This window comes from Pelodiscus sinensis, chromosome 29, assembly GCF_052426305.1.
Source record: "Pelodiscus sinensis isolate ZL-2025 chromosome 29, ASM5242630v1, whole genome shotgun sequence".
Lineage (NCBI taxonomy): Eukaryota > Metazoa > Chordata > Testudines > Trionychidae > Pelodiscus > Pelodiscus sinensis.
The window spans coordinates 9,682,965-9,706,648 of NC_143080.1; the positions used below are offsets into that span (position 1 = coordinate 9,682,965).

Genomic DNA, 23,684 nt, shown 5'->3' on the forward strand with positions numbered 1-23,684 from the left:
CAGCTCCCCTCACGTTGGGCTACCCCAGGACCTTACTGGCAGCTGCTGCTTTTTAGCCCATTTCCCTTCAGCCAAGTGTCCACAGCACCCCGAGGGGTTCACCTGGGGCTGCCGGGAGATTCGCCAGGCGCCTAAGGACACTCGAGGCCTGAATTCCCACTGGGCAAGCTGCTAACGGGCAGCTGCCTGAGTAGGCAGGGATTGAGCCCACGACCCTGTGCTCCTGATGCTCTCTCCCCTAGTCCACTCAAGGACCGCATACCACCTCCCACCTTCAACAGGTCTCTTCTCTTGCCTTCCTAATAAAGGGGTGGGTAGGACTTGAACCCACCACCCTGTGCACCCCAGGCTAATGCCCTACCCCTAAGCCTAAGCCACACTAGAACCCACAGAGTAAAAGGGAGGTCATGTCTCGAGCTCAGGGTTGGGCGCAGGAAGCTGAGGCCCATGAGAGATCTGCAGGGTAGGGGCGGGGCCAGGGGCGTGTCGACAGGGCGGGGCTAGGAGTGTAGCAGGATGGGGGCACAGCTGGGGTAAGGCTGTTTTAGGAAGTCGGGGCCCCCCTCCCCTTTGGGAAGGCCGCTCCATAGAGGGAACCTGACCATTGAGCCTGGCTGCCTTGTTGCTCAGCTCCACGTATCTCTTGAATTTGCTCCGGATTTTCTTCCCGGAGGCGTCCCGCCAGCCCTTCCAGAAGAAGAGGAGCTCGTCGTAGTCCCGCGACTTGGCCAGGGTGTCGGTGAGGTCTAAAGGGAGAGGAAACGATCAGGGGCTCCCTGCCGCGCCACGTAACATCGTGGCCCACGGGCGCCCCGGAGCGCGCTGCTGAACCCGTGGCCCCAGCTGCTGCTTCTCCCACCCACAGACCAGCCACCACTGAGCGGTTCCCATTGCTCGGCCTTCCTTCACCTGCCCAGGCTTTCTTAAAGCTCTGCTGCAACAGGCCCTGCTTGCTCGCCTGGCAGCGCCAACTTCCGTGACCCCGCTCGCTCGCTCACCCGCCCGGCAGCGCCAACTCCCGTGGCCCCGCTCGCTCGCTCGCTCGCCCGGCAGCGCTGACTCCCGCTCACTCGCTCGCTCGCCCGGCAGCGCTGACTCCCACGGCCCTGCTCACTTGCTTGCCCAGCACCACCAACTCCCATGGCCCCTCTCTCTTGCCCGGCGGCGCTGACTCCCGCGTGCCTGCTCACTCGTTTGGCAGCACCCATTCCCATGTCCTTGCTTGCTCGCCCAGCGGTACCGACTCCCACCTCCCCGCACGCTCACCCAGCAGGTCTGCTGCACCCTGCCATAGCTTGGACTCTGCTTTTCCCTCTAAGTCACCTTCTCCCAGAGCCCTCCTGGGAGAACCCTTGTGGGTCCCAATGTTCTCTACTGCCCCTGACGTAACCAGGCCTCCATATTTCCTGTGCTCTGGGGCGGGAGCGCCTCCTGCTGGGGACATCCAGTCCTAGCGAGCAGCGAAGCGCGCCTGATAAGGCACTGCTTCTAGACCGGGTTTGCTACTTGGCTCCTGTGGGTTCTACCCCCTCACAGCTGAGCTCAAACGACACCAGAGTTACGTGGGCATTTGGGCACCGTCACACACTTGCTGCTCAGTTTGCTGCACGCACGCGCGCACACACACACACACACACACACACACACACACACACACACACACACACAGATCTCAGCCACAATTGCGGAGCCGCTGTAGAGAACTCCTGGCGGTGCTGAGCACCGGCTGTTCGCTGGAGGCTGGGCTACATCTCACCTGGATCCAGGGAGTAGCATTTGTCCTGCCCCTTGCAGACCTTGGCTATGCTGTACGCGGTCTCCATGTCCGAGAGGAGGTTGTTGTACTGGGAAAGAAATCGTATCCACTTAGGTGCCTGCTCGCTGCTCTGCGCCCGGAGACAGGACAACGCCACCGCCTGTCCCATCCCCCTTTGCCGCCCTTCCACCCAGATCTCCAAGCGCTCTACAGACAAGAGTGAATTCACAGTTCCCGGGGAGGTGGTGGGGGGAGGCACAGAGAGAGGAGACTGGCCCACGCTCTATCCACGAGCCAGTGGCAGCCCCAGGGCCCTGAATCCCAAGCCCACAGGATGCAAATCCCTCTCCAGGGAGTTCCGTCTCTCCTGTAAGGGAGGCTGGAGCCTGGCGATTCGGAGTCCCAGCCCATCCTCCTCCCCGGCCCGCGCACACAAACACCCTCCATCTCTTCCAGCCCGAGGGAGACCATGGGAAACCAAGGGGTTTAATCATGGCACGCCCAGCACAGCTACGAACGGAGCCATTGAAAAATGAGCCATAGGTCAGGAGCCTCATGCTCCCATTCACTGTATAGGCTGAGCTCCCATGTTAGACTCCATCTCCCATGATGCACCAGGGCTTCCTTCCCCTTTTGCCAAGGGAGGTATTGCATCATGGGAAATTGAGTCCAACTGGGGAACCCGAGCATGGAGGCGTGAGGCAACAGAACTACAATTCCCACAAGGCACCACAGCAGCAGGTCTAAATTGAACAGTACTGATTCCATCCAACAGAGGGCAGTGGTGTGCAGGCAACACCTCCCTCCCCCTTGGTCTGCCCCAATAGCACAGACCACAAAAGATCCCTCTTAAAAACGGGCCAGTCACACTGGGAGTCGGGAGGAGCATTTCGATTGGGAGGAACTTCGTAAACTCTCTTTATTGTCACTAGGAATAATCCATGTTCTAATGGGGACGTTTGCCGCCTGCCCAAAGCCACTGGGAACCCACCATCCCATCCCTCCTGTGAAGTTGCATAGAAGATTGCAGGGCCCAGCATGCAATGCTCCAGCTGCATTTGAAGATCCATGCCACGCTGCACGCTGGGTCACGTGGCCTTTGGTTGGTGAACCCCGTGGGCCAGGGATGGTGCCTTCCTGCGTGGTTAGCACCCAGCGTGTGGTCTCAGACACAGGAGGACCAGGGCCTTCTCGGTGGTATCACAGAACTCTTTGCCCGCCCACATCTCACCTCCTTCAGCTCCTCCTCCGGCAGGGCGGCTCTCTCAATGTCGCTCAGTTTCTTCAGGATGCGCTTGACGCTCTGGTCCTGGAAGTCAGAGTAGTCGAACTGCCGGGCCTGCACGCCATGCTTCAGGGTGTGGGCCGACATCTCCAGGTTCTTCTCCAGCTGCAGGACCATGGGAGGACAGGGAAGGAATCACCTGGTTGAGGTCCCCCGTCAGGGGCAGATGACTGTTTTGCGGGGCTCAGGGCAGCATAACTTTGCGGGGCCCCCCTTTGCCACGGCGCATGCGCAGAGCCCGGGGCGGCCACCCCGCTCGCCCTGCCCTGTATCCACCCCTGTCCCCAGTGTTCCCTCTCACATTTTCTATCTTTGAGCAGGCTGAATTTTTTTTATATGCACCACCAATATTGAAGTAGTGTGTGGATGTACACCACCAATCACACACACACACGCGCACACACGCACGCACACACACGCACGCACTCTGCCTCTGTCGCTCTCTGTCTCTCTTATCTTAAGCCATTAACATCTATATGCAAACTGTTTGAAATGTAATCACGCAAACGTCCTCCCAGCGTATGCGCGCACGCACACGCACGCACACACACACACACACGCACACGCACACACACACAGGCTTTCCCGTCCTCCCTCCAAGCCAGCCTAACAGAGAGGATTGCAGAGAGTCAGACATCCCAAACAACCTGCCCTGACTCCACTCCACTTCACAGATGCCAGCTCTCAATCACTCCCTCTTCCCCCCACCTACCGCATGCAGTCAGCCCCTTTGCCTGCCCTTTCCCAGCCCAGGAGGATTGAAGAGACGGCTGGGTTTCTGCCTCTGCCCTACCCCCCCCTCTCTCCTCCAGCAGATGGGACTTTCCCCCAAGCCAATTAATTACATTCAGCCGCGCAGCTTAGGGGGAACTTTGGTGATCCCCCTCTGGGCACGTGATGGGCAGCCAGGGCGTGCGCTCACTGCAGGCTGCCCACAGACCTAGCTCGAGGTCTAAAGTACCAATCTAACAGTTCATTTAGGGATGCCAGGAGAAAAGCACCTCCCAGCGTACAAATGCTACCCTCTGGCTACCAGATGTGTCCCCCCCGGCAGCCACCCTGGTTTTCTGCACTCCCCTGCAATGGACTTTGGGTACAGCCTGCTTGGCTTTGCTGTCAGCATCACTGGCTGGGGGTCTCATACCATGATCTGCTTGTTGTGGTCGGTGATGTTGGTGTTGTACACCCAGGATGCCTCAGTGTAGGCGTTCCACACCACTTCAGCTGTGCTGTTGTACTCTGCCAAGAAGTCTCTGGCTTGTGCTTCATCGGCTATTTTATCTAGAAAGGCAGAAAGCCCAATGGGTAAAGCAGTCACACGAGTCCTTCCCCTGGTGCAAGCAGAACCTCCTCGGAAAATCCATGACTGAGCCTTTGCCGGCACCACAGTCTCTCCAGGAGCCTGAGCTGGCTCCCCTTCCAGCCCTGGTGCCCCCTGAGAAAGATGTGACAGGAGAAGCCAATAGGTAAGTGGCCGGTGAAACATCGACCGTTCTTCATCGGGGCTGGAGGAGGAGTACCGGTAACTGGGAGGAGCCTGGCATTCTAGACTCAACCAGCCAGCCAATCAGCAGGCAGCACAGAAAACCTCAGGGATTGTCTGTTCCCGAGGGAGCGCAGGAATTCTTATGCCGGAAGAGACCATTGGTCAATCCAGGTGTGGCTCAGCTGTGTGGCCATCGGGGAAGGCGCAGTGCCCTGAGACGCACGAGCGTGTGCGGCTATCCGGAGCCCCGCCGGGGCATGGTGCTGTGCTGTCTGGGACAAACCCACTGCACTGCCCTCTGGCAGAGACTTCACCCCTCGCCCATGTGCGTTCTGAGGAACCATGCCACGTGGCATCCGCCGGGGGACACCTCCCCCGCCTCCCCGAGACCCAGCGCTGAAGCGTTACCGATGCCGTCGGGGTAGCCCTCGGGGACAGGCGGGCGCCACTCGAAGTCCGGCCAGCCCAGAGTCTCATTGGTTTTGCGGTTCTCACTCTGAAGCCATTCGGTCACGGGGCTGAAGTACTCCAGGAGGGCCCCAGCGTCCATCTTCTCCGTGCCAGTCAAATTGAAGAGGATTTCTTGCCATGGCTTGGAAGAGCCGGCTTGCAGCACCTCCCTGCAGAGACCCGGGAAAGCAAATGCCAGCAAGAGGCAATCAGGTGGACGGCCCCGAGCACAACGTGTGGAGTTCTGCGCATCAAGACACGGCGTGACGCCGGCAGAGCGGGTGCCAGCGCCATTGAACGCTCACACACACACACACACACACACACACAGCTAGAATCCGCCTGGCACACCTGTGTGTTAGTACTAACGTCGATATGAGCATTAGAATAAAAACGTCTCGACTGTATTGAACGCTCGTGTGTTGCGGCGTGCATTAACGTCTCTGATGCTGTCGGTACCCAGAGTGTCATATCTGAGCAGTTATATTATGAGCCTCTGTGACAGTGGAACTCAGACGGAGAGAGACATTCATTACAAGTGCTGTATGCCCACCCCAGTCGGAAAAGTCCGTCATCGCCAGATTCTTTTGTCCTCTTTAACGTCCCACAATGCTTTGCTGTTCTGCCATTATAGGATGGAAGAGACCTCAGGAGTCGCCGAATCCAGCCCCCTGCCCAAAGCAGGACCGAACTCAACTCAATCATCCCAGCCAGGGCTTGGTCAAGCTGGGACCTAAACTTCTAGGGATGGAGACTCCACCCCCTCCCTAGGGAACCCATCCCAGGGCTTCACCACCCTCCTAGGGAAATAGTTTTTCCTAATATCCAACCTAGACCTTCCCCACTGCAACATGAGCCCATTGCTCCTTGTTCTGCCACCACTGAGAACAGCCTCTCTCCATCCTCTTTGGAACCCCCCTTGAGGTAGCTGAAGGCTGCTCTCACCACGTGAGCCAGGGACTCTGCTTCTCAGGCAGCCACGCTACCTCTGGCGCGAAAGGCGAACCCTCTCCAGCCGGTGTGAGACTGAGCTCCCCGGCCCTCCAGCCACACCGAGCCGCCTCATGAACCCACGCACTGGTCCCAAAGAGCAGCCACGCTGGCTCAGACCCGTGGTTCCTGTGGCCCAGGGCCCTGCCTTTGGACGCACGGGCGGCCACTTATCTTGGCCCGTGGTGCCCAGCACGAGGCATATTCCTGGCCCGGGGCTGAGCTCAACAAAGTCAGGTCTCTGCCCAGCCCCACCTGCCACCTCCATGTGTGTCCCCCTGTTCCTGCCTGCTGCCCCATGCACTCTCCCCCCAGGTGTCCATCAGCCCCTCCTGCTGCCCCCGGGCAATTTAATACTCCCTGGGGGCCCTGGTGGCAGCAGCAGCAGTGCAGCGGAGCTAAAGCGTCTTCCCGCCGCTCGCTCCCAGCCGGTCGTACATCCCTCTGGGCCAGGCAGGGGGCTCGTCTGCCAGCAACATGGAGACACCCCCGGGCTGCAGGGACGTGCACGCTGGCAGCCAAGAGGAGTGAGGGGCGGGAAGCCCCACGGCGCTCCCGGTGGTGTTTGAAATCGGGACCGGGAATGTATGTGGGGCTGGCAGGCAGCAGCGTGCGGAGACCCCCTGGGAAGTGAGGCTCCCCCCCGCCTCGCCTCATGCATCCCACTCCTTTGAAAGCCTGCACCTCCCTTCTGGCCCCCCATCCTGTCCCACTCCAGCCCCCAAACTTCCTCATAGAGCCCGGCACTCGCACCCCCTCCTGCATCTCTGCCCCGGTAAGAGCCTGCACCCACACTCCACCGCAGAGTCTGCCCCCCTCATTCCTCCTGCCCCCAAGGCCCCAATTCCCTCCAAGAGCCTGCACCCACCCTTGCTGCACCCCAATACCCCAGGTTCCTCCCAGAGCCTGCACCCCTCCCCGATCGAAACACCCTCCCAGATTCTTAGGCAGGTGGGGGAGGGGATTTGAGCGGGGGAGGGGTGCGGGCTCTGGATGTTCTGGGCACCACCAACATGTCTGCAAACCAGTTGCTTCAGAGGGAACAAGTGAGAGAGGCCGGGGGGGCATGAAGAACATCCCCCTCCCCCGGCCTTCCGGGCGCCCTGGTGGCCTCTCCCAAGCCCCCTGCTCGGGCCGGGCCCCTCCCCCTGCCTTCGGCGGCCCTCACCTGAGTTTGGCTCCGGCTTCTTTGGACATGTAGATGTCGCAGGTGTGCAGGGGGCCGGTGTGGTTGGCGGCTTGGCACAGGGCCTTGTGGAACTGGAACTGCAGGATAAAGCTCACAAAGTACCTGGGAAGAAAGCAAGGGCCACAGCCGCAGGCTCAGGGCTGGGTGATGGGAGCAAGGAGACAGCCGCCGATCTCCCCTGTGGGGACGTGCCCCCCCCCCGACCTTTTGTCCCCCCCGTCTCTTTGCCCCTCCCCCCGCTGTATATGTTCGGCGTATCCCTGGATGTGTTCTCGGGCCCGGCCATAATGTGCCCAGAGTCGGAGCTGGGTTTCTGTGCTGACAGAGGGGAAGGGAGGAGGGGAGCAGACGGAAGCACCAGCTGCATTTCACCTGCTCTCCCTGCACATCTGTCTGGTCTCCTGTCACTGCAATCCTGCCCCACAGCGCCCCCTGTCACTGCACAGCTGGGTCCTCAGGCTGCACCGTGCTCCAACCCTGCCCCACAGCGCCCCCTGTCACTGCACAGCTGGGTCCTCAGGCCGCACCGTGCTCCAATCCTGCCCCACAGCGCCCCCTGTCACTGCACAGCTGGGTCCTCAGGCCGCACCGTGCTCCAATCCTGCCCCACAGCGCCCCCTGTCACTGCACAGCTGGGTCCTCAGGCCGCACCGTGCTCCAATCCTGCCCCACAGCGCCCCCTGTCACTGCACAGCTGGGTCCTCAGGCCGCACCGTGCTCCAATCCTGCCCCACAGCGCCCCCTGTCACTGCACAGCTGGGTCCTCAGGCCGCACCTTGCTCCAATCCTGCCCCACAGCGCCCCCTGTCACTGCACAGCTGGGTCCCCAGGCCGCACCGTGCTCCAATCCTGCCCCACAGCGCCCCCTGTGACTGCACAGCTGGGTCCCCAGGCCGCACCGTGCTCCAATCCTGCCCCACAGCGCCCCCTGTGACTGCACAGCTGGGTCCTCAGGCCGCACCTTGCTCCAATCCTGCCCCACAGCGCCCCCTGTGACTGCACAGCTGGGTCCTCAGGCCGCACCTTGCTCCAATCCTGCCCCACAGCGCCCCCTGTCACTGCACAGCTGGGTCCCCAGGCCGCACCGTGCTCCAATCCTGCCCCACAGCGCCCCCTGTCACTGCACAGCTGGGTCCTCAGGCCGCACCGTGCTCCAACCCTGCCCCACAGCGCCCCCTGTGACTGCACAGCTGGGTCCTCAGGCCGCACCGTGCTCCAACCCTGCCCCACAGCGCCCCCTGTCACTGCACAGCTGGGTCCCCACGCCGCACCGTGCTCCAACCCTGCCCCACAGCGCCCCCTGTCACTGCACAGCTGGGTCCCCACGCCGCACCGTGCTCCAACCCTGCCCCACAGCGCCCCCTGTCACTGCACAGCTGGGTCCCCACGCCGCACCGTGCTCCAACCCTGCCCCACAGCGCCCCCTGTCACTGCACAGCTGGGTCCCCACGCCGCACCGTGCTCCAATCCTGCCCCACAGCGCCCCCTGTCACTGCACAGCTGGGTCCCCACGCCGCACCGTGCTCCAACCCTGCCCCACAGCGCCCCCTGTCACTGCACAGCTGGGTCCCCACGCCGCACCGTGCTCCAATCCTGCCCCACAGCGCCCCCTGTCACTGCACAGCTGGGTCCCCACGCCGCACCGTGCTCCAATCCTGCCCCACAGCGCCCCCTGTCACTGCACAGCTGGGTCCTCAGGCCGCACCGTGCTCCAATCCTGCCCCACAGCGCCCCCTGTCACTGCACAGCTGGGTTCCCACGCCGCACCGTGCTCCAATCCTGCCCCACAGCGCCCCCTGTCACTGCACAGCTGGGTCCTCAGGCCGCACCGTGCTCCAACCCTGCCCCACAGCGCCCCCTGTCACTGCACAGCTGGGTCCCCAGGCCGCACCGTGCTCCAATCCTGCCCCACAGCGCCCCCTGTCACTGCACAGCTGGGTCCTCAGGCCGCACCGTGCTCCAACCCTGCCCCACAGCGCCCCCTGTGACTGCACAGCTGGGTCCTCAGGCCGCACCGTGCTCCAATCCTGCCCCACAGCGCCCCCTGTCACTGCACAGCTGGGTCCCCACGCCGCACCGTGCTCCAACCCTGCCCCACAGCGCCCCCTGTCACTGCACAGCTGGGTCCCCACGCCGCACCGTGTTCCAACCCTGCCCCACAGCGCCCCCTGTCACTGCACAGCTGGGTCCCCACGCCGCACCGTGCTCCAACCCTGCCCCACAGCGCCCCCTGTCACTGCACAGCTGGGTCCCCACGCCGCACCGTGCTCCAATCCTGCCCCACAGCGCCCCCTGTCACTGCACAGCTGGGTCCCCACGCCGCACCGTGCTCCAACCCTGCCCCACAGCGCCCCCTGTCACTGCACAGCTGGGTCCCCACGCCGCACCGTGCTCCAACCCTGCCCCACAGCGCCCCCTGTCACTGCACAGCTGGGTCCTCAGGCCGCACCGTGCTCCAATCCTGCCCCACAGCGCCCCCTGTCACTGCACAGCTGGGTCCCCACGCCGCACCGTGCTCCAATCCTGCCCCACAGCGCCCCCTGTCACTGCACAGGTGGGTCCTCAGGCCGCACCGTGCTCCAATCCTGCCCCACAGCGCCCCCTGTCACTGCACAGCTGGGTCCCCACGCCGCACCGTGCTCCAATCCTGCCCCACAGCGCCCCCTGTCACTGCACAGCTGGGTTCCCACGCCGCACCGTGCTCCAATCCTGCCCCACAGCGCCCCCTGTCACTGCACAGCTGGGTCCTCAGGCCGCACCGTGCTCCAATCCTGCCCCACAGCGCCCCCTGTCACTGCACAGCTGGGTCCTCAGGCCGCACCGTGCTCCAACCCTGCCCCACAGCGCCCCCTGTCACTGCACAGCTGGGTCCCCACGCCGCACCGTGCTCCAACCCTGCCCCACAGCGCCCCCTGTCACTGCACAGCTGGGTCCCCACGCCGCACCGTGCTCCAACCCTGCCCCACAGCGCCCCCTGTCACTGCACAGCTGGGTCCCCACGCCGCACCGTGCTCCAATCCTGCTCCACAGCGCCCCCTGTCACTGCACAGCTGGGTCCCCACGCCGCACCGTGCTCCAATCCTGCCCCACAGCGCCCCCTGTCACTGCACAGCTGGGTCCCCACGCCGCACCGTGCTCCAATCCTGCCCCACAGCGCCCCCTGTCACTGCACAGCTGGGTCCCCAGGCCGCACCGTGCTCCAATCCTGCCCCACAGCGCCCCCTGTCACTGCACAGCTGGGTCCCCACGCCGCACCGTGCTCCAATCCTGCCCCACAGCGCTCCCTGTCACTGCACAGCTGGGTCCCCACACCTCTGCTGGTGACTGTGCTCTGCCATTACAAACATGGAACACCTTCAGGTTTCCTGGGCTCTTTACAAAAATCTCCAGGAGCTGTCACTAATTTTAAGGCTTTTAATTCTCACTAGGGCCCAGCCACATACACCTTAGCTAGTACACGGCAGGTTCACCCCTTATTATCCAGAGTGGGGCCCACCCAGCGTAGCCAGCGGGTCTCTCTCCTGGCCTGCAGAACTCCCGGCTGGAAAGGCAGCAAGGTACGCTGAGCTCTGCGCATACCCCTCGCTGTGGACCTGGGAGACCCTGCCTGATCCAGACAGCTCCCCAGAGCCACTCCCCGGGGCTTATGTGACACAGATAAACGTGCCCCACAGAACTTGACTTGAGCCTTGTCAAATTCAGGCCAGCGGACTGGCCCAACACGCCGCCCCGCACCAGTGGTCCAAGTCACAGACAGCTCCAGTACCTGATGTAGGGGGTGTTGCCAGGGATGTGAAACTTTGCACCAGGGTCGAAGTTGGTTTCGTTCCTTGCAATGGGAGGACAGATGCCCTGATATTTTGTTCTGTAAAACACAGGGTTTGGGTGGACGGACAAAATGAACGGCATTAGCAGGAGCATGAAAGAATCAGACAGAAGAGCCACACTTGGTGCATGAAGAGCAAATAGGGAGCAAGAAGGAAGAGGGGTGATGAGCAACCCTGAATGTGTCTGGGGCTTAATTCAAGATACTGCTGTACATCTAACCCCCCCCCCCCCCCCCGCCCACAAAGATACCCAACCATCCACATATCCATCCGCTTGCCCACACACACACCCATCCACCCGCCGGCCCACATACGTACCCATCCATCCAAGCATCTTCACCCAAACATACGCATGCAAGTATCCACATGTACACCTCCCTCCTCCATCTACCTACAGCTGTACCTGTCCGCCCATTCCACTACCAGAGTACTGGCCTGGTCCCAAGGCTAGGAACATGCTCCCTTGTGAGAGATCAGGTCTCTCCCCTCTCAGCAACATTACGGGAGATGCCTTTGTCACAAGGCTTCTCCCCTTCTGGTTCCATCAGCTGTACTGGCTGCTCAAAGGTATCTGACCCACCCACATCAAGGACAGATTTGGGTCTGGTGCTTGGTCAGTTTCTCCAGCCACAGCCCCAGTTCTCCAGGGTAAAATGCTAGTGACCCTGCTTCGGTTCACGTCAGCCCACTCTGGGACCGAGGGTGAACTAATCCAGCCCCCCCCCCAAGCGCTCGCCAGCTGTTTGCACGGTGCATCTGCCAAGCCAGAAGTAGCACACCACTCTTCACGCTTCCCACACGCATGTTCGCACATGCACACGCACACGTGTGGGAAGACACGGACCCGCCCACATTCATGGGCCCATGCACCCGTCTGCCTTCCCCCCAGCGAGCCCAGTACCTCAGATACCACCAGTCGTAGTTGTAGCGGCTGGGAGGGGTGCGGCCGCTGAAGACATTCCAGCGCCACTGGTCGATGAGGTAACCGAAGGGGAGGAAGGCGATCTTCTCCAGGGCCATTTTCAGCAGGTAGTTGATGTCACTCTCTGCAAGAATCAGAGCCGGAGGGAAGTGGGGCAGGAACCTGGGGGCTGCAGACATTAGCCCCAGGTCCCTGCAGGTGGGAGGTACGTGCAGGTAGCTCCTGGGCTGGGAGGAGTGGGGACTGAAATGGCCTCGTGACACAGGTGCAGGGCTTTTTCCCCCACCAAAAAACCCCGCATATTTGGACCCACGCGGGGGATAGAAGAAGTCTTCTGTCAGCCCGGGGGGTCTCCACCAGGGCACAGGCTGGCTTCGGAAGTCGGCAGGTCCCCGAGGGTACGTCTACACAGCAGCGTTATTCCGACACCGCACAGTGCGTGTCTACACTACACGCCGTTATTTCGAAATGGTGCCGAGTGGGAGGGCATCTTACTCCGATGCTATAGCCCTCGTCTCACGAGGAGTACAGGACGTCGGAGGGAGAGGGCTCTTCCCTCGACTTCCTGCTGTGCCGACAGCCGCACAAGGCTATTTCGACTTCAGCGACGCAACTGAGCCGAGCCGCTTCATTCGCCTTTAGCCCTGCTGTGTCGACGTGCCGGGAGAGACGTAAACAGACTGACCTACGTGGCAGGCACATGCCAGGCTAGAGACTCGGGCTGGCGGGTGCAGAAGCAGCCAAAGCAGGACACTGGGGACTTTCAGGGAACTTTCTACTGTTTTGATTGGACTCTCTCATCCCTGAGACTGGCTGATGGCTCCAACCTTCCCTCAGTCCTTTCTCTCCACACCCACCCTCTTCCCCCTCCCCTTTTCCCTCCAGTTCGCGGATCCTCTCCTACCAAGCCCACCCAACAAATGCAGAAGTAACGCCATTTGCTGCCACCATGGTTCCCTCGGTGGGCGAGTTCTACCCCTTCCCCCCGGCTCTGCCTGGCCCGTTTGGGTCACCAGCTCTTCAGGGCAGAGGCTCTCGGCTACTCTGTCCAGCATCGCTAGCCCAGCAGGCCCCATTATTGGCTGCTCGGACGCTATCCAGCTGTGCCGGGCTCAGAATCGCCAGCACAAATCGCATCCCAGGAATGTTCCTTCCTCTGCAGAGCAGCTGCCTACAGGGGCGACACTCTGGGGGGAAGGAGAAGGGCTTGCTTCAAGCCTGAGTCCTGGTTCCCCACTGGCCTGCGATGGAGCACCCTGAGGTGCTACTGTAGGAGTCCATCAGAGGCGCCGATACTGGCATCCCGATGTCTGGGCAGGGGGCCAGTTGGCTCCCTGCGCTTCCCGGAGCTTGCAACGCCAGGGGCTGCTTTGGGGCCCCTTTCAGAACGGGGCATCTGGCTCTGCACATGGTTTGGGACCCTCCCGCCCCCGGCTGGGGCAGCCCCACGAACCCTGCTTGGCATCAGAGTAAGCGAGGTCTGAGCGTTCCCGGGGCCGTGCCAGGCTTAAGGACAAACCCAGAATCCTTATTGTGGGGAAACGTCTCCTCGCGCCCCTGGGCTGAGCACACCAACCCCCACGGGAGCCAGAGGGCTCAGGCCCGGGGGCAGTTTTCCCTGGGTAAGGGCTGCCTAGGTCCCAGCGTTTGACCCACAGCGCACAGGGCCCGGACTAGACTCTCAGGCTCCGAGATCACAGGCAGCGAGGCCCCAGCGACCAACCCCCCACACAGCAAATCATCCGTGCTCATCAGAAGAACTTAATTGCCGGTGACCTTTGCTGGACCTAATCGCACCAGCTCTCCCACTCCTCCGCCTCCTCCCCGCAAAGACACTCCCTTCGCTGGGCAGCCTGGAGCTGCCTGGCTTATTGAACTGAGCTGTTTGTCCTGCTGGCCCCTCAGTGAGCAACTGCCAGGACTGCAGGGTGGGGGAGGGCCAGGCGAGCCCTGAATCTCCCCCCAACAGGCTGGAGTGGGATGGGGATGGGGATGGGGGCAGGAAAGGAGCATTCTTTGGAAGGGAAAGAGAACAGCTGCCCTGGAGGATGCCAGCCGGGTTCCTTAGATTCATGGCCCCTCCCTGCTGCACACATCTCTGGACTGCCAGGCCCAGATCCTCATCTGGTGTCAATGGAGTCAGGCCAAATGGCACCCGCTGAGGCTCTAGGCTATTACTTTTGGGTGCAGCCAGGGGAGGCAACATGAGCTAATTGTTAGCAGGAGGGGCCTGTCAGTCAGAACTGCCGGGGAGTCCTGTAAGCTCTGCCACAGACTTGCTGGGTGTCCTCGGTCACATCACTTATCCCCTCTACCCCCTTCATTTTTCCTTTTGTCAAAGGGCGGCAAAGGTGCTCATGCACCTCTGGGATGTGTGTGGAGATCTCTCCATTTAAGAATGCTGCACAAGTGCTGGGGTGGATGGAAAGAAAGGCACCGGTCTAGGATGTATGTGCTGCACCAGCCCGGAAAGCAGGAAATGAAGGTGGTTCGAAGCTCTCGGAGGCAAAAGGGGAAAATCCCACCAGAGCTACCTCTGGGCTCGGACACTCACACAGACCAGCCCACGTGCGACAGGCTTAGTGCACAAGAGCTGGCACGACAGGGCAGCTGGGAGCCCAGCCCCCTGCAGCCTAAAGACACCTGTGCATGAACGGGAGCTCTCTGCTCATGCTGCTGCCCCTGCCCGCCCTGCCCTCTCCCTGCCGCCTGCCCAGGGTATCCAGGTCCCCGCTAGTACCTGTGTCCTGGGTCACGTGGTTGAGGAGCTGAATCTTCTGGAGGTGGCCGGGGGTGGAGACCGACAGGCTCAGGACGTCGCCGATGGCCTCGTGGAAGCCGGGGTTGGCCCCGCTGCGGAAGGAGACCGGCTGGTCCTTGTACTGCAGGTAGTACTCGACGTGCCCCATCTCGTGGTGCACCGTGAAGAGCTGCTCCATGGTGACCGTGGTGCACTGCTTGATCCTGCAGGGCAAAGGGCAGAGTCCTGGCTGCAGGCACCCTTTGGAAAGGGCCTGAGCCGCCTGTCCCCACACACTCCCAGGATACACCCCGGGAGGGAGGGAGCCGGCTTTCCCAGCAGGGAGAGTCACCAACCTACACAGCCCCCACGCCCGCTGGGAATGCTGGCCTACGGAGGATGGAGAATACTCCATTGCTCTCCCGCACCCCCAGGGACCCTAGGGTGCTGGGAGGGGGGGGGGGTCACTGCAATGTGGAACCCAGGAGGGTGATGTGGGTGGAAAGGGGAGAACCTGGGTTTCTAAGCCAGATGGGAACACGACCTTCGTTGGCAGCTGCTGCGAAGGTGGCAGCTATGGGACAGCCCGGAGCGTAGGCACAGGACAGGGAGTTCTGCTGGGATGGGAACACGGGAGCCATGCAGACAGAAGCCCCCCCACCCCATAACTGCATCTGTTCTGGGGGCATTGCTGTCATGGTTATGTGGCTAGGAGATGTGGGGGGGGCCACTCATGGGGGTGTCCACCATGGTTATGTGGCTAGGAGATGTGTCACCCATGGGGGTTGCTGTCATGGTTACGTGGCTAGAAGGTGCAGGTGGGGGGTTATTCATGGGGGTTGCTGTCATGGTTACGTGGCTAGGAGGTGCAGGTGGGGGGTTATTCATGGGGGTTGCTGTCATGGTTATGTGGCTAGGAGCTGCAGGCAGTGGTTACTCATGGGGGTTGCTGTCATGGTTACGTGGCTAGGAGGTCTAAGTCGGGGGTTATTCATGGGGGTTGCTGTCATGGTTACGTGGCTAGGAGGTCTAAGTCGGGGGTTATTCATGAGGGTTGCTGTCATGGTTACGTGGCTAGGAGGTCTAAGGCGGGGGTTACTCATGGGGGTTGCTGTCATGGTTACGTGGCTAGGAGGTCTAAGTCGGGGGTTATTCATGAGGGTTGCTGTCATGGTTACGTGGCTAGGAGGTCTAAGGCGGGGGTTACTCATGGGGGTTGCTGTCATGGGTACATGGCTAGGAGGTCTAAGTCGGGGGTTATTCATGGGGGTTGCTGTCATGGGTACATGGCTAGGAGCCGCAGGTGTGGGGGTCACTAATGGGGGTTGTTGGCACGGTTACGTGGCTAGGAGGTACAGGGGGTCACACTCCTGACGGATGTAGCTATGCCAGTATGCGCTGACCAGGACTAACTCCTACCTCGGGAGCTGCTAGGAGGAGAGCACCCTGGGGCAGGACTGGGAAACTGAGGCCAGGCGTCCCCTGGCGGGTGGCATACCCAGCTCCCTCCCCCTACCAGATTCCTTGCAGAGCTGCACTATGGGTGGCAGGTGAAGGCCCAGCTGCGGAAGGGAAGCCCCAGCCCCACCTCTTCTGCCTGAGGCCCCGCCCCTGGACTCAAGCCCCGCCCACCCCTAGCCCCATCCTTCCTAGCCACCTGGAGGCCCGGGGTTGCCGTGCTGTGGCCTGGCTCCAGCCCTCCCTAGCAGCCAGGGAGCAGGGCTGCCACGCTGCAGCCCCAGCCCTCCCTGGTGGCTGGGATGCACATGCAATTTTGGGAAGGCTGTGCCTTCCTTTGCCCGCATTACCGGCCGCCCATGGAGCTAACGTGGCTCTTGTGCCCCTCCCCCAGCTGCGTGGGGGCTCAAATGGCCCCCTAGCTTCTCTCGCTGAGGGGCCTGGCCTCCCGCCTCCCGCACCTGAAGTCCTTGCGGTTGTAGAAGTCCCAGGCGGAGGCGTGGCACACCACCTCCCGCCCGTCCGACGGCTTCTCCAGCATGGACTTCTCCCAGAACTCGGGCGGCATGGGCATCAGGCCCAGCGAGGTGAAGAACTCCTCGGAGACCCGGAACATGTGCGTGGCGTTCCAGTTCTGGGCGGGCATGGCCAAGGAAGCAGCGTTACACGCGCTAGGAGGAGGCTGCCCGGGGGCCGGAGCTGGGGCTCTCCGGGACAGTCACCCTGCACCCGCCTCAGCAGCGGGAGGGTCTCCTGCTTCTCTTCCCCCCTTTCTCCGTTTTCTCGCTTGTTCCTCTGGCTTGGGCCATATTCCTCCCTGGGTCCGATCCCCGGAACGGCCCCACAGCTGCCCCCAGCAGGAGTTTGACCCAGTCTGTGCCCTCGCCGTGCACCGGACGTGACGTTCCCTCGCCTGGATCTGGCCTCAGAGTCTGGGCGGGCAGCCAATGAGGCCTGATCCTTGGCAGCCTTTTATCAGCCCCTCCCCAGAAGAGGAGATTTGCCCTGGGCTCCGCCACTGGGAACGGGTCACTGCTGGGCTTCTGGGAGCAGTGACCGCAGGAGGAAAGGCCCCCGGGGCACTGGCTTCCCGGGGCAGAGCCGCCAGGAAGGAGCCGCTGGCCGCTGATCGCCAGCCCCAGAGCACAGGCCCATTGCTCAGGGCGGCCCAGTGATAAACCGCGGCCGTGTCCTCAGACCCCTCCCCCGCCCCGCGCAGAACTGTTCCTCCCAGGGCCCGGCGAGGGCTGACAGCTCCCTTGGGGGTTGGGATCCCGCAGCCTTTGCCTCACTGCCTCCGCGGGCCAAGGGAGAGATTCCTTGCACCGCCCCTAACTGCACACTCCCCTTCCCCGCTTGCGCCTGCTTTCTCCTGGCCTTGGTCACTCCCCTGAGCCTTGGGCCAGGCTTACGGCTGGGCAAACGGGCCCATGCCCAGGGCGCTGTAGCCAGAGGGCGAGGGGCAACTGGGCGTGGGTGTTGCTGGCAAAGGGGGTGCAGGGCACTGGGCGGGGGGGCAGTGGAGCAGGGCTGGGGGCAGGTGGGAGGACAGTGCAAGGGTTGGGAGGAAGGGGGCGCTGCGCAGAGGTCGGGCAAAGGGGCACAGTGCAGGCACAAAGCAAGCACAGCCTGGGGGTGCCGGGTTGGGGGAGCCCATGGGTGCCCGGGACAATGGGGGGTGCTCTGCCCACAGCGGTCAGGGGCCACGCTGGATATGAAAAGACCAGCTCGGCTGCAGGGCGCCCTCCAGCCTGTGCGATGCAGGCCCTCGGCGATCACAGTGCTCCCTTCTGGCCTTGGAGTCGCTTGGAGGCCGCCGGGGAGTTGGCACGAGGCCGTCTAGGGAGCAAAACGCACCAGGCCTGGCCCGGCAACCCCGCGAGCAACGTGGCTCGTCCTCACTCCGGGCAGCAGGGGGGCCTCCTCCAGCCTGCCTGCCTCTACCTCCAGCCCCCGGCCAGGCCTTGGGGGCGACTGGCTAAGCCGCGGCCGCGAGGGGCAGCCAGGCCTTACTTGCTGCACCATGGTGCTGGTGACATCCAGGTTGGGCTTGTCCGGGAAGGGGACCATCATGTCGTAGATGTTGTTCCACTGCTGGGCCCACATGTTGCCTGGCGAGGGAACAGAACTGTTTAGGGGTTTGCTGCGGTAGCAGCCGGGCCAGGCCCTGGGAAGCAGAACAGAGCGGAGAGCGCACAGGGCCCCTCCGCACACTCACGGGCTGGGTGTGGCTGAAGCCAGCGGCCCAGAACAAGATAGCTGCCTGCACGGGCTGGGCGTGGCTGGAGTCAGCAGACCAGAACAAGATGGCTGCCTGCGTGGGCTGGGCGTGGCTGGAGCCAGCGGCCCAGAACAAGATGGCTGCCTGCGTGGGCTGGGCGTGGCTGGAGCCAGCGGCCCAGAACAAGATGGCTACCTGCACGGGCTGGGCGTGGCTGGAGTCAGCAGACCAGAACAAGATGGCTGCCTGCGTGGGCTGGGCGTGGCTGGAGCCAGCGGCCCAGAACAAGATGGCTGCCTGCGTGGGCTGGGCGTGGCTGGAGCCAGCGGCCCAGAACAAGATGGCTGCCTGCGTGGGCTGGGCTGGGCGTGGCTGGAGCCAGCGGCCCAGAACAAGATGGCTGCCTGCGTGGGCTGGGCGTGGCTGGAGCCAGCGGCCCAGAACAAGATGGCTGCCTGCGTGGGCTGGGCGTGGCTGGAGCCAGCAGACCAGAGCAAGGTGGTTGCCTGCGGGGGCTGGGCGTCGCTAGAGCCAGCAGACCAGAGCAAGGTGGCTGCCTGTGGGGGCTAGGCCCGGGGAAAGCGTGCTTGGGAGAGCAGCAGGAGCCCTTGGGATGGGACGTCTCCCTCAGGTTCCTCTCGCGTTGCCGCTCCTTTCGGCTTCGCTGCGGCAACCCGAGGGAGGGGAGGTTTCCTTCCTTGTCTCTGGGCAATGAAAAGGCAGGGGCTCAGCAGGGTGAGCCCCTGGTGGGCCGCTGCTGCTAAACGTACCTGGGCCTCCGAGGTACGGGGACTGCAGCTCCCATTGGCCGCGTGACAGCGTTTCTGGGTAACGGGAGCTGCGATCCCCCCGTCCCTGCGGAGGTGCAGGCAAATACGGCTGTTTGGGGACCCGCCAGGATGGACCAAAGCTGTTTGCCCAATCTGCTCTTGCAGCCGGACGAGGAAGCGCCGTCCAATGGTCAGAGCACGGCACAGGGAGTCTGGCTGGCCTGGGGTTGTGGCCTGCCCTGCCATGGACTCTCTGGGTGATCGCAGGCAAATCGCTTCCCGAGCCGTGTCAGGCCATCCCGGGTGTGCGGGTTCCTAGCGCCAGTGGGGGCGGGTGGAGATGGGCAGGGTGGCATGGTTGGCTTCCATCCTCTGAGCCAAGAGCTTTCCAATGGCCGGGCTTCCCGCCCCCGCCCCCCCTTTGGCCAGGCTGGGGTCATTCACTGCATCTGTGCAAGCCCGAGTGCAGAGCGGGGCTCCATGCATTTCCCCTCCCCCAGCCAATCGCATGGCCCGCAGCCAACACCCCAGCCGTGCAATTAGCACAATCAGGTGGGAGGGGGAATCTGCCCAGCGCGAAACAGCTGGGAATCCTTCCTCCGGCTGCAGCCCCAGTGCTGCCCGGTCAGACCCGGGGCTGGGGTTTGCGTGGGACGTCCCCCTGCTGTTTTCCTCTCTTGGGGGAGGCCTGGAACGGCTGTGAGCAGCTGCTCCCGGCTGATAACAAGCCGAGCACCGTGTGCTCCCCGCACGGCAGCTGCACCGCTCCTGTGGCCTGATTGCCACCAACACCAGGGAGTGGCCTGCAGCACCATCGGAGAAAACGAGGCCCCTTTAGCTCAGGCAGGGGAGGCGCCTGCCTATAGATCCAGAGGCCCTGAGGTCAATTCCGGCTGGTATCAACTCCCTCAGGGCAGGGCCAGGCCACCCTTACAATGTATGGAACCCCCCATCCTGCCCCCCGCCTTCTGCTGCAGCTCGGAGCTTCCCCTGTGCCCCTCCATCCCCACGTGGCTCTGGCTCGGGCTTGGGGCTTTCTGGAGGGTCGGCACGGAGTTGAGCCTACCCCTACCCCAGTGTGGCAGGAGGGAGCCCTCAGCTCAGCGCTGGCTGACCAACCCGTGGGTGGGGAGAGGGCAGCCCTGCTGCCGGCCAAGGGAGCAGCGCCGGGGTAGGGACTAGGGTTGCCAGATGGTTGAAACAAAAATACCGAACCCCCCCTTCCCCCCAAAAAAAAACACTGGGAAAAATTCTGTTGGGGAAAGGGGGCGGGGGGACCAAAGTTGTTGAGCAAAAAAAAAAAAAAACCAGCATGTCCCTTTAAGAGTGAGTGCAGGGATAGGAACAGGGGAGCAGTTGAGCACTAAGACCCCAGGGGAAGCCTAGGTCTTTTGGCTGTAGCCATTTTGTGCCAGCAGCTTTGGGGAAGCAGGTAAGCATGGGGGCTAGGGTTGGGGGGCTCAGGGGCCAGGTGCTGAGTGTTTGTAGGGTTGCCAGCTGCCCAGCATTTTCACCTCCTGGCTGGGGAAAAATTCAGAAAATACCGGCCATGTCCGGTGTCCAGAATTCTTTACATTTTTTTACTGGACAGGAGGTGAAAATACCGGACTGTCTGGGTGATACCGGACACCTGGCAGCCCTAGCAGGGGCTGGGCCAGACAGGGGCCTGTGGATGCGGTCAGCGCTATCCGGAGGTGCACCCGCACATGCACCTGGAGAGGGGCACCCCACGCTTTTCAGGCGGCCTACGCAGCTGCATGTGCTGCATACGCCTACGGATGGCCCTGTCCCAGGTGCAGCCTTCTTTGCACATGCAGTATCCAGAGTAGGACAAGCAGGCCTTCCCCACATCCTGCCTCCCCCTCCCCAAACACGTCTCGCTCCCCGCCCCCCCTCGCGTCTGCCCTGTTCCCTTAGCACACCGTCAGCCCCCCCAGATCTGCAGAGCCTCCCGAGACAGCTACTGCCCTCGCCTTTGGCCCACTTACCCAGTAAGTGAGCAGGGATGGGGCCCTGGAGGTTGATGAACTTGGGGCCGTAGCGTTCATACAGCTTCCTCCGGACGAAGGCATGCAGGTTCAGGTAGAGGGGCTCCAGCTGGTGGTACAGCTGCTCCAGATCGTCCTCGAAAGTGGGCGAGTCGTACCAGGAGCGCCAGTAAGCGCCGGTGTCCTTGAAACCTGGCAACGGAGAGCACGGCGCCCGCCGCGGTGAACTGCTGAGTCGGACCCAGGGACCGCCCCTCCTGGCCTTTCTACCCAGAATTATCCCGGGGGAGCAGGGATGCCTGCTGACCCAATGGGTAGAGACGCCCAGCCCTCCAGGTGAGATGCAAGGCTGGGGGCATGGGGGAAATCCTCAGCTGGTGCAGAGCCAGCACTGCATCCCTGCTCAGCCCCCATGTCCTACTGATCAGGGGCGTGGCCAGAGGGGAAAGGGGGCGTGGCCAGAGGGGAAGGGGGCGTGGCCATGACCCTGCTTGGCTGTGTTAGCACCATCCTCAAGTTCCCTTTGCTGTACACTCTCCAGCTCTGCTCCGAGCAGAGCCTGGCCAGACCCCAGGATCTCGCGCAGTGGGCCAGAGTCTGAGGTCACTTCTCTTTCCCTCGCTAGTCTTGTGCCACCCCGCAAATGTCTAGCGGAGCAGGAGGGCAGCAGGAATGAAGGAACGGAGCCCCGGCAAGCGCCCCAGGGCCGAGCGGTCGCCGTGCGGAAACGGACCGGGGGCCCACCGAGGCCGGCATCCTGCCGCCTGTGCCACCTGGTGTCAGCTGTGGCGTGGGAAGGGGCAACTCAGCGCTCTCCTCGCTTTCAGCAGCAGGGTGCCAGGGGCGCCGGTTGTGCACCCGGGCGAGAGGCGCCGCCCCTCAACGCATTCCCTGCAATGCAGCACCGCGGATGGGGGGGCGTGCAGGGAGGAGAAGTTCCTGACCCCCGATAGTGATCAGCTCATGCCCTGAAGCATGAGGGTGCTTGTCCCTCACTGGCGTGGCTACATTGGGGCTGCTTTGGGAAGCTTTTCCACACACAGCCCCGTCGCGACTGGGACACCTGCAATAGCAGGGGACCCGACTCGAGGCTCCAGGCCCCTCTTACCGTCCATCCTGTAGGCCTCGTTGCTCAGCGCCACAAACGCCTTGTACTTGGGCCTCAGGGGGTTCCCGGCGGCGCTGTGCCAGCCCTCCCAGGCGTAGAGCAGCTTTTGGTAGCTGCGGGAGGTGGCCATGATGTCGGTTATCTCTGAAGCGGGAAAGGGAAACACGTCAGAGGGCCAAGCCAGCTCTCACGGGGGGAGCGTCTTTCCACCCACAGCCGATCTCCCCAGCGTCCTACGGCTGGCAGGTCCCTGGCTGCTCAGGCACAGGGGGGAGGGGAAAGGGGGGAAGAACCCCCGTCAGGACCAAGCAGAGACGGGCCTGAGCTTAGAGCCCCACGCTCACGTGTCGGGGTGCCAGAAAGTCTCCCGGCTTCACAATGAGCCACAGCCCAGCCCCCGGGAATGGGGGGAGGGGTCTGCAGGCCGACCTCCAATGGCCCCTTTGACTGTGGCATGCTGAACAAACCCGCCAGATCCACACAGCCCCCCACATCGGGGGCGCTGGACGTCTGGAAGCGGAGCAGGAGCAGGCCGCTGTGGAGGGCGCCGAGGTTGGGATGCAGCCAGGTGTGTCGGCTCTAACACCCGCCAGGAGCAGCCCGACGCTCCCTTTCTCCTCCCTCACCCCATCTCCGGTGGGGCGCCACCTTCCAGCTCCCCCCCCAGCAGCTGGTCCCCCAAGGTGCGTTTGGGGCTCTCTAGTTAGACCTTGTCCTGCCCAGTGCCTGAGACGTCAATGGCCCACAACATACCCAGCCACCTGTGCACCCTGCAGCAAAGGGGGGCGATTCTGCCCTGCCCGCCTGGACCGAGGAGTCTGAGCCTCCACCGGGACGACGGGGCCAGCGAGCGGGAGGCAGCGCCGCCTCGAGGAAGGGCCTGAACCTGGGAGGCTCCCACTGGCTGCAGCGGAGCCCCATGCAGGTTCAAACCCCCTTCCTGAGCAAGGGGCCCCGAAGCTCAGAAAGCGACTGAGTCCCGGGCCGAGGGCTCCTACCCCGGTGGGACGGGACGGCGCCGTACCTGGATCCAGAGCCCAGCAGCTGGCGGTCTGGTTGGGAGGACACACCTTGGCAGTGGAATAGATGTTGTCCATCTCGCTCAGGATGGTGTTGTACTGGGGGGAGGAGGCAAAAGCGGATGTCAGGGGTGGAAGACGGCGGAACTGGGGCGTCCGTCGACACGCGGGTGGTCTGGTCAGAGTCAGCCACGAGGGGAGGAGGGAGGGTAGCGACAGCCCCCCTGCGGCTGTCAGCGGGGTACGCGGTTCTGGGAGCGCGTCCCTTCCGAAGGGAGGTTGTGTATGCTTGTACTGTGGTGCTGGTGGACTGGAGGGGGGCACCGTGCAGGAGGCCGTGGTGGTTAGGGATGTTAAATATCGGTTAACTGAACAGCCGATTAACCGCATGAATTCTTATCGGTTACTCGACTATTCTAGTGCGCTCCGGCCCCATCCCGAGTAGCCCCCTGCCATCCCACGCTGCTGCCTCTGT

General features: G+C 62.8%; 1 protein-coding gene across 1 annotated transcript in view; it reads right to left on the bottom strand.

Annotated features, from left to right (window-relative positions):
* The window catches only part of ACE (angiotensin I converting enzyme), a 56,961-nt gene that overhangs the window by 9,585 nt on the left and 23,692 nt on the right, over window positions 1-23,684 (bottom strand). Inside the window, exons 3-16 of the mRNA XM_075911171.2 lie at window positions 23,215-23,308; window positions 22,191-22,334; window positions 21,083-21,274; window positions 18,117-18,214; window positions 16,565-16,737; window positions 14,646-14,869; window positions 11,885-12,029; window positions 10,923-11,021; window positions 7,136-7,258; window positions 4,936-5,147; window positions 4,186-4,322; window positions 2,988-3,146; window positions 1,757-1,844; window positions 603-746 (exon numbers count right to left, since the gene is read on the bottom strand). Of these exons, the coding sequence (XP_075767286.2) occupies window positions 603-746; window positions 1,757-1,844; window positions 2,988-3,146; window positions 4,186-4,322; window positions 4,936-5,147; window positions 7,136-7,258; window positions 10,923-11,021; window positions 11,885-12,029; window positions 14,646-14,869; window positions 16,565-16,737; window positions 18,117-18,214; window positions 21,083-21,274; window positions 22,191-22,334; window positions 23,215-23,308 (2,032 nt within the window). The remainder of the gene's footprint in view (window positions 1-602; window positions 747-1,756; window positions 1,845-2,987; window positions 3,147-4,185; window positions 4,323-4,935; window positions 5,148-7,135; window positions 7,259-10,922; window positions 11,022-11,884; window positions 12,030-14,645; window positions 14,870-16,564; window positions 16,738-18,116; window positions 18,215-21,082; window positions 21,275-22,190; window positions 22,335-23,214; window positions 23,309-23,684) is intronic.